This window comes from Clupea harengus, unplaced genomic scaffold (genome assembly GCF_900700415.2).
Source record: "Clupea harengus unplaced genomic scaffold, Ch_v2.0.2, whole genome shotgun sequence".
NCBI lineage: Eukaryota > Metazoa > Chordata > Actinopteri > Clupeiformes > Clupeidae > Clupea > Clupea harengus.
In genome coordinates, this window is record NW_024880495.1 from 2,501 (window position 1) to 19,240 (window position 16,740).

At 45.8% G+C, this 16,740-nt stretch overlaps 1 protein-coding gene across 1 annotated transcript in view; it reads right to left on the reverse strand.

The window, feature by feature from the left end:
- reep3b (receptor accessory protein 3b) overlaps window positions 1-16,215 on the reverse strand; it is a gene marked incomplete at its 3' end in the record, with an annotated part of 18,156 nt that extends 1,941 nt beyond the window's left edge. Inside the window, exons 1-3 of the mRNA XM_042707103.1 lie at window positions 16,029-16,215; window positions 10,134-10,206; window positions 759-835 (exon numbers count right to left, since the gene is read on the reverse strand). Coding sequence (XP_042563037.1) covers window positions 759-835; window positions 10,134-10,206; window positions 16,029-16,045 — 167 coding nt within the window. The remainder of the gene's footprint in view (window positions 1-758; window positions 836-10,133; window positions 10,207-16,028) is intronic.
- Window positions 16,216-16,740: the final 525 nt, after the last annotated feature.

Genomic DNA, 16,740 nt, shown 5'->3' on the forward strand with positions numbered 1-16,740 from the left:
TCTTGGAAGTTATTAACATTCAATTGTATTTAAATCAGCATTGTATTATAATCAAAAGGGGCATTAGAATGTTTTGTCTAAAACTAGCGGGCCAAGCCGAACTAGCTAACAGCCGACAGATTTAAAGCAAAGAGTATCCAAAGACTGTCAATCAAGCTATTTTTTTTCCCTTTTTTCCTTCTTCAATTGTTCTGTTTGCATCCTGGCAAACTTCCTGCGCCTATTACCACCGACTATCCACACAGATCACCCACAGCCCGAGAGCCTCCTCAGCAGCGCAGATCACCCACAGCCCGAGAGCCTCCTCAGCAGAGCATGCCATGATTTGCATGATTTGAAGCGCTCCAGGCCATGGCGATTCGGTGTTGGTCTGATGACCAATTTCTACATCGGCTCAAATTTGTAACTCGCTGGCAACTCACCGAGACATCCAGTTTACTGAGGCAAACTCTACTCCTCCACTGAATTGACCACGGATTGCCTTCGCCGTCTACCGTGCGCTCGACCTAGGCTAGCATCCGACCTATAACTGTCCGATGTTTCCACAACAACAACAACATCATCATCATCACGATCGGAAGGCATATGCCCATGTGTTCCGCACCAGCACGTTAGCCTCGGGTCCTGACTGAAACATCAGCGGGGCAGATATAAAGAGAGGGAAATGGCAGTCTGACTCATCCTCTTCATGTGAACCTTTGCATGCAGCAGCAAACGCAGATGCAGAGTGATGTGATGCACAGGTGAGCTGATCTTACCAGGATACGGTCAGGTCAGCGATGGTCTCCACCACGGTGTAGAGAGCAAAAACGATCCAGTACATCATCCAACGTACCTACAACACACACACACACACACACACACACACACACAGGAGACAAAACAAGAGCATGTGTCACGCAGGTACAAAGAGTGGAGGCAAAGAGGAAAGTCAAGACATTAAGAAATGAGACTGTGTACACGGCCCTCATTCCTATGTTAGTCACCAGGGTCAGACTGACTACAACCACGCAGGCAGTATTTGAAGCCTACCCTAGACAAGCTTGTGTGTGATAAAGACAGCGGACAACCTCCATACTTAACCTATAGGATTGAGACTCTGCATTTGTGGGTAGGATACTGAAAATCACTAGTATTCATATGACGAAGGCCAATAATAAAGAGACACTCCAAATAGCCATCAACTAAAATCAGCATTTTGTCATCATCATAGCTTTAGGACCACTTGAGTACTCCCTGATACACACCGAGAGGGGGACTGCAGAGAGACAACCAGGCAAACCAAAGGGAAGAGGTGGGTCACTACAACTTCATGTTCAGGACACACTTACACACACACACACTCACAAATGCATATACAGTATTGCTGCCACAAACGCAGAAAGACAGACACAAATGCATTCATCACACACACACACACACACACACACACACACACACACACACACACACACACACACACACACACACACACACACACACACACACACACACAATCTGCTTCTCCTTCCTTTCGCTCTTAGGTTTTTTTGCATTCTGCTAGTGAATGAATATTCCCAGGCCAGAGACTGCTTCACTAATGTCAATCCAATCGAAGGACCTCTCCCCACACCACACAGAAACAGACGAGTGTGGAGAGATAGACAGATAGATGGATGGAGGGATAGATAGAAGAGCAGAGGGAGGGAGGGATGAAGGGAGGGAGAGAGAGAATGAGGAGGGAGAGAGAAAATCATTACCGCCGTGACTTTAATTTCCATCCTGTCGAGCTTGCTCTAGCTTCTCTTTTTTTTTCTCTCTCTCTCTCTCTCTCTCTCTCTCTTCCACGCATTTGCTCGCTCCTTCACTCTCGCTTTCTTGCTCTACCACTCCTACAATCTCTTTTTGCTCAAGCGCTCTCTCTTCCTCCATCTCTTTCTCGCTCTCTCTCTTCCCCAGAAGCAGAAAAGCTATTTAGTATTCTCAACCTCTCTCTCCATCTCTCTCTCTTACCCTGCCTACCCTCCAACTGACCCCCCCACGCTCTCTCTCTCTCTCCGATCACTTCCCTAACGCTCTCTCTCTCTCTTTACTCCCCATCTCTCTCTCTCTCCGATGACTCCCTGCTAACGCTCTCTCTCCCCACCCCCACCCTCTCCCTCCCCACTCTCTCTCTCCCTCTCCCTCTCTTTCTTTCTTTCTTCCTCTCTGCCGTGGCTCCAGCTGCACCAGGGGCGTTCAAAAGGCTTTCAATTCCAGCACGAGGCAGCAGAGAGCCGAGGCCAGGGCCAGAACCAAAACCGGAGCAGAGGCAGACAGGCCGCTCACGTGAAACGCTCCCGCCACTGACGGCCTCCTGAGAGACTCTGGCCCAGATACTGTCAGCCTGGCTTCACCGAGCCCGGCTCAGCCTTGAGCAGAGAGGAGAGAGAGAGAGAGAAGAGGGGCCAATCGGAAGCAGGCTTGCCTGGCAAACCCGCAGTCACGTTTAATTGGTGACCTCCCCGTGAACTCGGCCAGGATAGAGGCGGCTGACCTCGCAGCAACCACATCCAGACACACAGCCTTCCTGTGCACGCGGACGCACACACACACAAATTGTCCGAGGGGTGATCGATGAATGTGCCGCATCAGCACATTCCTGATTGACTGTCAGTCAATACCCACACACACACACACACACACACACACAATAAACACACACACACACACACACACACACACACACACACACACACACACACACACACACACACTCACTCTGACTTCTACCTCATTTGACAGCTGACCTGCGATGATGGCAGTGACACATTCAAAGACACAAACACACACCTCAGCACCCACCATAACAAATCACTGCACTGCCCTCATCAAAAGTGCAATAATTTCTTTCTTTTTTTGTCATGAAAAATTTACCACTTTTTGCACAACAAAGAAAAATCATTAGGAACTCCCTTTAGGCTTCCGGGTTTAATAGCAGTCAGCAGCTCACCAGCACTCCTGTGAAAACAGAGTTATGATCAGCACACCGTTCCTCAATTTGGATCAATATCACCAAACTCCATCCTAAATATGATATAGACTATACAAGTCATTCCCTCCCATCACAGCACAATTCCACCTCCTGAAGTTAACAGCCAATCATTTTAGTCTCCTCCAGGACACCGTAGGATCAGTGGGAGTAGTCTACTCAAGGACTCAGCTAATAGTGTCCCTCACCTACAGGAAAAAGGCTGCAGTATTCCTTTAACTAGGGGTGTGTTATGGTGCACAGAAGTCGCGGTTCGGTTCAGACCACAGTTTGGACGTCACGGTTAGGCACGAGTTCAGGAAAGGAGCAACACAAAACCCAAATGCACAAGAGGTTTCATTTCATTTATTTTGAACAGATAGTAGTACTGAAAGTTAGTTTGGTCCACCCAATGTCCTATAGTATAATGTCTCTTTTGCACTTGCGATAGTGTGACTGACTGCTACTTTGCTAGCGGTTTACAGCTTAAGGTTTCCGGGTGGAACTCACGCTACTGGTTCCACATTACGCTCCTCGATCTTCGCACATATGCTACCGCGTGTTCTCCGTACTACTGTATGCACCGAACTGTAACGTCGGTACCGTGACTGTTCAGGAGGAATGCAAGTACCGTTAGACCCCTACCTTTAACATCAACATACAAAAGCTATTATTAGTATTTCTTAGCTATGGAAGAGCCAACTGTATTCCTCTTTATGTAACAACATCCGTTTCCTTAGCATTCTTCATGTTGTTACCACTCCATTCCTGTACAGGAGGTAACGGCTAACAGCAGTGCATCGTGGGAACTAACTTAAACCGAAAGAGCGCTACTCATCCATAAGTGAAAACTAGTGGCATTTTTCTCTGACGGCTAACAGCCACCATGTGGTCACGAGGGTTCTTTGACAACGGCCATCAGGAGCACGTTCACACTGTGCCTGTTGATTTCTGCATCCTTTATTACTTCCACTGATAACACAGGTTACAGACACTCATTGACCTTCATCTCTCTATGCTCATAGATCAACTCGCGAAAGCAGGAAAGACTCGCCTGCTTTCCGCCATCGTGGTTTAGAGGTGGACACCCTGCATTTGGCACCGGCACCATTAACACTCATCAGCTTTGTCCCCCCTAGGACTACCACTATACATCACACACTATAAGCCTCAGTCAGTCTCTGAACTTTCAAACTATTAACATACAACAGACCAACACAGCTCAGCCCACAGGGAGAACAGCGCAGAACACCATAGGGGAAGTCTGGGCCAGCTGAGAACAAGGCTTGCTGTTCCGGAGCGTTCCGGAGCGTTCCGGAGCTTGCACAGACAGGGCTTGCAGTGTGATTTCACAATGATTTCATTACTCTCAGCCCACTCACAGGCTTCCAAATGCAAGGGCATTTAAAAAAAAAGAAAAAAAAAGCCCTCAACACGATACACAAGACTCAATAGGACAACTTTTCCACTGCTTTCTCACACACACTCGCTCTCTCTCTCTCTCTTTCTTTTTGCTGTACGCAAACCAACAGTGATCCTGGTTACACACCCAGTAATGAGAGAAAGAGAAGAATGAAAGACGGAGCGCGAGAGTGCGGTAGGAAAATAGAAAGGAGAGAAAACGTCAAAAAGCACAAAAGCATCATTTGTCCAGAGCTATTACAGAGGAGCTTTTTGGCCAGCGAGAGACTCAATTACTGGTCGACGTTCCCTCCATTCGCACAACACCCCACCCCACCCTCCACCTCCTCCTGTGCCCCCGGCTACAACTCCACCGCAGTCGTGACATGTTGGAGAAGGCCGCCTCCCCCGTGGAATGCTGGTGCTTCGCCTTTTCTGCTTCCTCCACGGCGCTGCCAGGGAAAGCCTGAGACTTCTCTCTTTCTGACACTCTCTCCCTCCTCTCTTTCTGACACTCTCTCCCTCCTCTCTTTCGCTGCCTATTTCTTTCTGTTTTTTCCACCTTCTCCATTCCCCCCCCCCTTTCATTCTCACTGCGTTTCTCCCTCCACCCTTCATTCTCTTTCTCTCACCCCGTCTGCCCCAACACTGTCCCTCTTTCCTTCTCCCTCCACCCTTCACTCTCTTTCTCTCACTCCGTCTGCCCCAACACTGTCCCTCTTTCTTTCTTGACATGGGCCCACTTTCCATTCCAGCTCTCTCCTCTGCAAAATATTGCGGCGGACTACACAAACAAACATGACCTTTGTACTGGTTCTCTCCTCCTCTCAGTTTTCCCCCGTTCTCCCTCTCTCCATCCTCTCTTCCTTTCCTTTTTTTTGTCCAGACTTTTCTTCAGTGGAAGGATGACTGATGAGGTCTCCCTGGAATGGTGTGTTCTCTTCTCTCTCTCTCTCTCTCTCGCTTCTCCTTCTCTCCTTCTCTCTTCCCCCGTCTCTCTCTGGGGCCGGTTGGCTGTTTAATGTTGGGACGGGCTGATGGGTCCGACGAGGCTGCGGAGCGTACCATCTGGGAGTCGTTACTGGACGAGTGAGCAAGGGAGGGAGAGAGAGAGAGAGAGAGGACTTAACTCCTTACTGCAGTCTGGAGTCTTTCCTCGCTTCACGATCCATCAAACCCTGGTTCAGGCACTCTTCAAATCACAAGGCGCTGGTTTTCATTGCCACAAATGTAAACTCAAGGACTGGCACACATCTACACAGACACATATATACTGTATACAGAACAAGGGACACCCTTCAGTGTAGCTATAGCTGTAGCTCCAGTGCAGAACGGTCCAGCACAGTCTGTATGTGGAGCAAAGAGCTTAGGCGGCCCCACGGTTACTAGTCTTTACAGCCGGGCTATTAATAAAACTTTAAAACAAATGCAGCCGCAAGAAAATGCGCATGGCGTTGCGCCGCAGCAGCAGTCGGCTGTTGCATATTGCAACCTGCAATTACGTGGATGTGATTACTTCACCCTACGAAAGGAAGGTTTGACTATTCTACCACCTAGCAATAAAAATCATCTGACAAGGTGCAGGGCAGCGATTCTAGAACACTAATGACCCACTAACATTCTGGCACACATAGGCAGACAGCACACACACGCTGTAGGGCCAATGATTTTCCGCGATAACGGAAAACGGACGGAATTCGCGGAATGAACACTTTGAAACGGAATTGCACCTTTGAAACGGAAACATCATTTTGTTCATACAAATCGCCCAAATTCCCCTGTATTTTGGGCTGCAAGGCTATATTTCTTTCAAATAAACACAACAACGATTGCAACGATGAACAAACATTAATTAAAGAACAAAACCACTGAGAAAATGTCACGTCTGCGCTGAACTCTGCTCCGGCCACGCCCCCCTTTTCAACGGTTGACCCACAGATCTCCGCTAAAGCCACATTCAGTCACTCGTCTTCCCAATCGCATTTAAAACAAAAAATGTTTAGTCTTCTGTTCTGTTAATGCTGGCAAACAACAATCTAAGAAGGGCACATATTATTCACTCTTTTTAAGCCATCAATCTACCTCAGGGTGAACAAAATGAGCTGAAACGGAAAAAAAACGGAAATCACCAAATGTGAAACGGAAAATGCATTTTTTTGAAACGGAAAATCATTGGCCCTAACGCTACTATCAAAATATCAGTCAATGTTCCAAAGGGATTAGAGAGTCTCCATTCATTGTGTGGAATGCATCTTATGGAGATCTAGGAATAACTAGACCACTTGGTTCTTCGTGTCTTTGCCTTCTCTCCACAGCAAGAGATGGCAATCAAGGCTCTTTTCATTCCAGGTCGTGAGTTTTATTTATTTTTTTTTTAAATGGAAAGTATCAGTTTTTGTTTATGGAAGGCGGAGGTATTATAAGCAGAACAGTTTTAGTATGCAATTTCATAAGCAGGTTTGTAATGCCTTACTATGCCACTTGAAGTGAAGAATGTCAGTGTGAGAAACTTGTTTGGTGACGCTTAATGTTATATTATATACAAAAACTAAAGTTTAACTCGGAATGTTTTAACGGCTGTAATAGTCTTTGGTTTTGCATGTTTCTCCTGTTTGTACAGTAGCATCTGATCACACCACGCCAGACACATTTTATCTGTGTCTGGTAGTAAAACATTCTTCTTCCTCCTCTTTTGTTGTTTAATGGGGTTAGTAAACAGCTTTTAGATGCAATTACCGCCACCTTATGGCAATAGTAACGCGTTACTTGCTAGCCGGCGCCAATAAAAACAATGGAAAATATATTTAAGACAAGACGATAGTTGCATTAACTATTCTATTTTTTATAATTTAACGACTATTAGAAAATCATGACCCATCCCTAGGAGCACCCTTTCGGAAGCACCAACGTGCAAAGCTCACTAATTAGCCATCATGAGAAATAAGCCTGGTAAATAGCACGTCCAGTACATAAGCCTAGTAAAGAACAAGTAAACCAACGTGGCTCGAACACAAATGCAGTAATCAATGAAACTGTTAGCACTGCGCTATCTGCGCGGCACCGCACCAGTGCACACAGCAGCACACATCTGCAGTATGACTGTAAAACTCCTCTCCGGCTCGCAGTCTGCAAGCCCGATTTCAGGACCGCAGCAGCCAGTTGCATCATTCTGCTGCACAGAGAGAACCGTATGCACTCCTCCCCTCTCGCCCTGCACCCGCTTCTGCTGTTGCACCAGGTCCTCGTGGATGGATGAGAACACTGCAAATGCAGGGTCAATGTGGGAGCAGTTGGCTATGTGTGGATGGCCATGCTAATGTTATTTGACTGGCGCATCGCCCGTATCGATACCCATAAACTATGCAAAAACCGTGCATGTAGACTTAAGTAAGGGTGAGTGTCCATGTAGCTTAATTTATTTCAGTTGTTGCCAATGAGAGCGCGTGCGTAGGCATCCAGCGTCTTTCGTCAGGGCGCTCCGCCTTTTTATGTGTGCCAGCTCCCGAGTGCTTCTAGTTGAAATCTCAGACCTTTTCAGAAAGGCACTGGTGACGTCACTGTCGCACCCCAGCACCCTGTCAGCGCCTTTCTGCCAGAGAAGACACAACACGTGTTCCTGTTGTACAGACACAGGCCCCAACACGTGTTCCTGTTGTACGGACACACGCCCCAACACTTGTTCCTGTTGTACGGACACACGCCCCAACACTTGTTCCTGTTGTACAGACACACGCCCCAACACTTGTTCCTGTTGTACGGACACAGGCCCCAACACGTGTTCCTGTTGTACGGACACACGCCCCAACACTTGTTCCTGTTGTACGGACACACGCCCCAACACTTGTTCCTGTTGTACGGACGCACGCCCCAACACGTGTTCCTGTTGTACGGACACACGCCCCAACACTTGTTCCTGTTGTACGGACGCACGCCCCAACACTTGATCCTGTTGTACGGACACACGCCCCAACACTTGATCCTGTTGTACGGACACAGGCCCCAACACTTGATCCTGTTGTATGCAGCTCAACGGGTAGAACAAGGTGCCAACATCACTGAGATCATGGGCTCGATACCAAGGGAGTTCACATTCCAATGGAAATGTATACCTGAAGAATACTGTAATCCCGCATTGGATAAAGGCATCTGATAATTGACTGCTAAGAAAATGTAAATATAACACACACCAGGTCCCAGATACAGAACAGAGCAATGTGAAGAAAACTCCAATGGCCTTCAACCTTGGCAAAATCAAATCGAGCTAGAAATCCATCAAGAGCCTCGAGCTCTTAACAAAACCGTGCAGCGAGTGAGTCACACTCCAAGAGTCACATGACCTTCCACAGCCTCGCTCTCTGCCCAGTGGCTGCGGTAGCCATGGCAACGGCATGTGTTTGCGTGCTCAGCCGGCTCCCAGGGGCTGTGGCATGGGGGCTGAGGGGTGCCATTGTTTTGCCATCGCAGGTGGCACCCCAAAATTAGCATTCCTCTGGGGGCACCTGCTAGCATCATTCAGGGGACGAGCTCCCAGTACCCCCCCCCCCCCGAAAACACACACGCACTCTCTATCTCTCTCACACACACTCCCCCCACACACAAACAGGAACAGAGGGCCATTGTCAATCTCCATAACATTCACACGTCATCCCTCTCTCCCATATACACACAAATGTACACATTACACACACAGACAACCACTCCTCCTCTTAACCACTCACATGTCCAGGCATGCACTAAATGTGGCTCCCGAGACTGACTCAAGTCCTCAAGAGAGCTGTCACATAAACAATTTTGTCTGCTCCTTACACACACACACACACACACACACACACACACACTTGTTACAGTAAAATGCTACCCCCCCACCCCCACCCCACACACACATTACAGTACACATGCAAACACACACATATACATCTGCATACTATACATCCTCCCTTCCTTCCTTTCCTCATAAAGCAAAAAACAAACACACACACACACACACACACACACACACACACACACACACACACACACACACACACACACACACACACACACACACACACACACACACACACACACACACACACACCCACCCTAGTTTATAGACTAAGCAGATAACTAAACAACTGACCAAATCCAGCTCATGTATTAGCCTGGCACTGGCTAGCTGCCGCATCCACTGGACCGGTCTGGAAACACCCCTTCTTAATTGCAGCAGGACAAAGGGCTTGGCTTGTGCGCATCAAGCCTAATCACTCTGAAAGGGGACTGGTTCAGTTCAATCCAGTTCAGGCCTCATGCCTCCAACATTGAGGTCTTGGCAGCCCAAAGCTAAACAGAGACAGGTAGCCCAGTTCATTTACTTACCAAGAAGGGTTAAGCCATTTACATCTTATCCCTCCTGGAGGTCTATGCGACTTAAAGATCAGTGTTACATGACTTAACCAACATAGTCCAAAATAAAACAGATCCTTCCTAAAGGCTTCGACAGGAACTGTACCGCTAATGCCAGATCTCATCAACAACTCTCCACAGTTTGCTCACTGGCAGTGGTCATAAATGTGGGTTTTTATGGGGTTTTATGTTGATCATTTCCAGACTACTGAACTGGTGTGATATGATCTTGCATATGGTCCGGCAGAGTGCGTCAGCCTGCTTACCTGTGTGTGTGTGTGTGTGTGTAGGTGTGTAAGCCTGAGAGTAGGTGAGAGTACTGTGTGTGTGTGTGTGTGTGTGTGTGTGTTTCAGTGCTTACATATTCCCTGACGTTCTTCGTCTTCACAGCCTTGTAGGAGTTGTAGGCCGGGTAGAGGGTGCCGAAGACGAGCCTGTGAACAGAATGGAACAGACATGAGGCATTGGCCTAGTCTCCTCACAGACAGACAGATGGGCGGAGACGAATGACAAGAGATAGAGGGAAAAGAGGACGAGTGCACGGTTTCCATTGGAGTCCATGTTGTGTGATCATTTTGTTTAAAACTACAGGCACGGAGAGATTTTCAAATGTCCCTCACAGACAGGGGGAATGAGGGAGAGCGGAGGAAGGAGGGAGAGAGACAGAGAGAGAAAGATATGTATATATGGAAGGCAAGAGAGACAAGGGGGAGAGATGGAGGGAAAGAGCGAGAGTGATATGTAGGGAGAGGAGAGAGAGATGGAGCTGGGGAGAGAGAGAGAAACACACACTGACACAAAAACAGCAGTCGGGCGTCTCCAGCCTGGGTGTCCAGTAGGGCTGTCAACGAATATTCTAAATTCGAATATATATTCGAATAGTTGTTAAAAATAGAATTTCGAATGTGAAAATTAATATTCGAATGTAAAAAAAACAAAAAAAAAACAGCGGCAGCACTTTCTGCTTTGCGGGTGGGCGCGCGCCTGAGATCAGGGACAGGTCACAGGAGTCTCACTGTCTGGCACAGAGTCACTGCTGACAGTTGACTTGCGAGATGCAGAAAGTGTAGAATCCAGCTTGACCGCAGCAGAGAAAGTGATTGTAACCCCCAAACATCTAAAGAGTGATGTCTGGAAATATTTCGGATTTTGGTCAGTTGATGGTAAACTTGTTGAGCCTACAGCTAAAGTAGTGTACAAGCTATGTAAGCTAAAGTTAGCTTACCATTCAACAACTAGCAACTTGAGGCTACATCTCCACATTTTGGAGATGTAGCCTCAAGTTGCTAGTTGTTGAATGGTAACCTAACTCTAGCTTACACACTACTTTAGCTGTAGGCTCAACAAGTTGCCTCACTGCTGACAGTTGACTTGGTGGTAGATGGCAGAAAGTGCAGAACCCTGCTTGACCGCAGCAGAGAAAGTGATTGTAACCCCCAAAAATCTAAAGAGTGATGTCTGGAAATATTTCGGATTTTGGGCAGTTGATTGTAAACTTGTTGAGCCTACAGATAAAGTAGTGTGTAAGCTATGTAAGCTAGCGTTAGCTTACCATTCAACAACTAGCAACTTGAGGCTACATCTCCAAAATGTGCATCCAAGTGAATATGGCATAATATGTGGAACTTCAGCGAAACAGCCACGTCTGGATACATATTTTGCGCCGTCCGTCACAAGTTCGTTGCCTGCGGCACGACAGGAGGCCTGCACGCAAAAATTGATTTCGTTCATATGCAAGGACATGAGGCCGACCAGTGTGGTGGATGGGATAGGCTTCAGGGAGTTCTGTGAAGCACTGGAACCGAGGTACCGTATCCCTTGTTGTCGTTCATTTAAACCGCTATGCGCAGAGAGCGCGACGGTGCGGGAGAGGCAGAGAGAGGGAGAAAGAAAGAGTGCGTGTGTGCGAGAGCTCTGCGGTCTTGGCCATTAGTTAATTTACTTATTTTTGTGTAGGTAATATGTTGTTAAATATGTTTAAACTTAAATAAATTACCTATACAAGTAGTTATGTCTCGTTGTATTAATTTGTCCTGTTATTGACGTGCCTAATGCGCAACCAGAAATTCGAATATGTTCGAATATATGTGTTTTTTTAAAGCGAATATTCGAACGTCATTTTTGAGCAATTTTGACAGCCCTAGTGTGCGTCTGTGTGTGTGGACCAGAATGGTTACGACAGCTGTGTTAATCACCCCACTGTAACTACACCAGCCTGGTTACAGACAGCGCAGACAGATGTGTTAATCACCCCACTGTAACTACACCAGACACCATGGACAGTAGGGGTGGGAATCTCTTGGCACCTCACGATTCGATTCCGATTCAGAGGTCAACGATTCGATTCTAAACCGATTATCGATTCTAAACCGATTATCGATTATCAATTCTAAACCGATAAAACGATTATCGATGCTCGATGCATCTCGATTTTTAAAACATTTGAGTTTGCTACTCAGAGTCTCAAATCACTTCCTACTTTGTGTTTGATAATTAAAGAAAATCAACAGATTTACCTTCTCTATTTTTTTATTAGAGAAAAAGTTTTTCCTTGTCACAATTATGACTTTCTATGAAAAATGCAATAATGGATGCAGCTTGCATTTCAACACAAAATGAATGTGTAAAAAAAAAAATTGAAAAAAAATAATTCAAAATTCTAATTCAAAAATCGATTATGAGCTTTTCTGAATCGAGACAGAATCGTTCTAGAGAGAATCGAGAGAAATCTAAAAAAAATTCCCCACCCTAATGGACAGTGTTAGGTGCACGGCTCAAATGCATGAAACATAAAGGGGGGCCACGCAGAATTTATAATAATAATAAAAAGGTATTTATTAATTGTTACAAGGTTATATTTATATAATAATTATAGCAAAACGTGTGGTGAATGTCAGTGCTGTGAATAGAAACCAAAGATGTAATGTAAAGTCAGTTCAAGGGTTAATGCAAAACAAACAACGACGACGATCCAAAATCAAAAGAGTAACCAACGAGTATCCAATTCCAATTACTATCCAACAACCAACGTTAACCAAATGCCGGGAAGACCAAAACTCTCCCGACTGCCGGCTGGCCAGGGCTTTTGTAGCCCAGTCAATCAACGCCACACCTGTCCCCAATCACCTGCTGTATAGACACAGAGAGAACAGGCATGCAAATATCACAGGGCGGGGCCTAGACCCGCCAGGGTCGTAACAACAGGCAGCTGTGTCACCCCACTGTTACTACAAGAATGGACAGACAGCTGTGTTAATTTACTTCCTGGTTTTAGATCGGATAGCCATCACACCATACACTCCAGTAGTGGAGTTTAGGTGACCTTGCCCCAGACCCCTGTACCACAGACCCCTGTACCCCAGACCCCTGTACCCCTGTCCCCCAGACACCTGTACCCCTGTACCCCAGACCACAGACCCCTGTACCCCATACCAGACCCCTGTCTTTCTGAGGACTCTTGAGCACCCGAGTGCAGAAAATAGCTTTCTGCAGTGTGTGGACCTGATACAGCCTGCAGTGTGTGGAGTCGGTCCAGTCTGCAGTGTGTGGACCTGATACAGTCTGCAGTGAGTGGAGTCGGTCCAGTCTGCAGTGTGTGGAGCCAGTACAGTCTGCAGTGTGTGGACCTGATACAGTCTGCAGTGGGTGGAGTCGGTCCAGTCTGCAGTGGGTGGAGGCGGTCCAGTCTGCAGTGTGTGGGTCTATTTCTACTGTGGTGACAGGCAAACTGAGTGCTTGAGCTGACTGTGGAACCAGATCGAATTAAGTAAAGTGATCGTTCATCATGACACGCCTTTGTGTGTGTGTGTTTGTGTGTTAGCGCGCAAGTGAGTGAAAGTTCATCAAGGAAAGCCAGTGTGTCTAGAGCAGAGCAGAACTTGACTGTGTGCGTGCACGTCTGCGTGCGTGCGTGTGTGCACTCTGCTGATTCACTAGCAGGCCTGTTGGCTGCCTCCCTGATAATCATCATAATCACTCCTCTGGATTTAAATGCTGAGGAACAATGAGCAGCCAATCATGCTTAATGAGACCAAAGAGATGACAAGGGGAAAACCACACATCTCTCTTCAGCTGAATCACAATCGCCCTCACTTTTACTCTCCTGCTAATAGAAGCTGGCTGGCTCTCTACTGACATAGCTCTAACACACACACAGACACACACACACACACACACACACACACACACACACACACACACACACACACACACACACACACACACACACACACACACACACACACACACACACACCTCTTGATCATATTCATTAGTCTGACTCTGGAGAGAGAGGTTAAAAGGGCCACCATGCTCTCTGACAGACAGACTGACTGTGTGTAACACATTGGACACACACATGCACACGCACACGCACACACTCATCTGTTGCTCCTTGTAAGGCCTACAGACCAGTCAATAGCACAGCGTGTCTGGAATTACAGTACATTTTTTCAGCGCTATAAGAATGCAGAATCCTGTCTTGGAGTTTTGTTTATTTTGTAAGCTTATTCTATAAGCTTAAATCTTGATATTTCCCATTATGCCTTCACTGTGCACAAAACCATTGAGTAGAAAGAAGAGGGACTTGGTTCGGGCTTTCTTGAACTAGACATGTCATTAATGCACTGTTGCATGTCAATCATTTACAGTATCATTGATAGGTGAAAATTCACCCTAGTTACCTCAGGACTCCGGAGCTGCATATAAGTATATTTATTAGACAAACAATTGCAATCGGGCTCACCCCCAGCACAAGGCTGAAAGTGAAGCAATCATAAACACATCGCACAAGGTTTATATAGACAGAAGTTTAGCGTTCAGCAGAGATAACCACGTGGTGGATTTCTGACGTCCGAGGCAAGGATGGAAGTTTTGCAAGGTCGGAAGAAGCACAGTTCGACCTTTCTTATCACTTCTGGTCTAAACATGCTCTTGTACATATGCAGACTAAGTGGCACCTAATATTCTAAGTTACACACACACACAGAAAAGCCATTTCATAAGCACATGATTCATACATTCTTAAGTAATTAACAGTGTTTGCAAATCTCCATCAATCATCACTAGAACCTTTTCTGTGTTCTATAGGACAGGACATATGGACGGCGTTCAGTTCATCATTTGCGTCATCAGGTGTTTTACGGGGCCTCTAAATAAAGAGTGCCACAGATGAGCGCAGTCGGGTATTTGAGGGCAGGGTAACATGGGAGCCCCAGAAATAGTACTGAGACCCACGGCCCTGGCAGCACTGCTGCTGGTATGGTGTTAGTGTGAGTCTGGTGGTGTTAGTGTGAGTCTGGTGGTGAGGAGTTGCAATTGTGCGTTGCTCGCTAAGTTTCTAAATCTCTGGTAATCCATCAGGCAGGCATTCTTCATTCAGATCTTTGTTTGGTTTGGTTGTCCGAAATGCATTATACTAGTCCTGAGTGTGTTTGCATGCACATATGTGTACAGCCTTGTTTGACATCACTATTGTAATCAAGGGACTTAGAGAGTGCACCATCGACATCACTATTTTAGTCAAAGGAGTGAGAGTGCACCATCGACATCACTATTGTAATCAAAGGAGTGAGAGAGTGCACCATCGACATCACTATTGTGATCAAAGGAGTGAGAGAGTGCACCATCGACATCACTATTGTAATCAAAGGAGTGAGAGAGTGCACCATCAACATCATTTTTTTTTTTTTTTTTTTAAACTAGCTTGCTCAGGGCGATGAAGAGGTTGTCACAATGGACCGTGTCACATGCTTTAGTAATGTGTCTTTATTTAGAAATGCTATATAAAGATTCATGCGCTGCTCTCTTGATTTCTCCATCAATCGTCGAAGTGTGAAAATACCATCAATTGTACTTTGACTACTACAGTACCCAAAAAGTGACTGTGGATACATCTTCTCAGCTAGGCTTTAGAGTGTCTGAAAAATGATTTCAGCAAACACTTTTCCAACAACACTTAAAAGATACATTCCTCTTTAGTTACCACATTTACTTCTGTCACTGTTCTTAAACAGTATCAGAATAATAACATCAACACATAACCTACAACAACACATAAACACAATTATTTGTCATATAACCTTATTACAACATATTACAATCTACACTTAATATCCTCAAGCAACCTCTCAAGCTTATCACAACACTTCAACACATAACCTTACTACAACACCTCTACACAACACCTCTACACATAACCTTATCACAACACCTCTACACAACACCTCTACACAAAACCTTACTACAACACCTCTACACAACACCTCTACACATAACCTTACTACAACACCTCTACAACACCTCTACACATAACCTTATCACAACACCTCTACACATAACCTTACTACAACACCTCTACACATAACCTTACTACAACACCTCTACACAGAACCTTATCACAACACCTCTACACATAACCTTACTACAACACCTCTACACATAACCTTATCACAAGACCTCAACAAACCTGAAAAAAAACTGTGTGTCCAATAAACCAGCTACTGTGACGATGTAGCGTGGAGTCAGTGTGTGTGTGTGTGTGTGTGTGTGTGTGTGTGTTCACTCCTTTGAATGCCGCACCACGGGGAGACCTCAGAGAGGTATTCTGACAGAAACCAGATATCTTCCAATTTTTTTTCTGTACGCCTGCCTACGCTTTTTCTGGGTCTACCAGGGCTCTGTCCTCAATTACTGCTATACTCCCTACTAGGGTTGCAAAATTCCGGGAATATTCAAAGTTGGAAACTTTCCATGGGAATTAACGGGAATATATGGGAATTATCGGGAATAAACTTGACATTTTGGGGTTATTTATATTAACTGTATTTACCTTGTCATATATGACAAAACATAATTTTGTTTTGTCATAAGCAGACATGCATCCAAACATTTATAATACAAATTTTAAAAATGACATTTAATCCATTTGTGAGTTGAACTTTAATAAAATAAATGTACCCCCTATGATC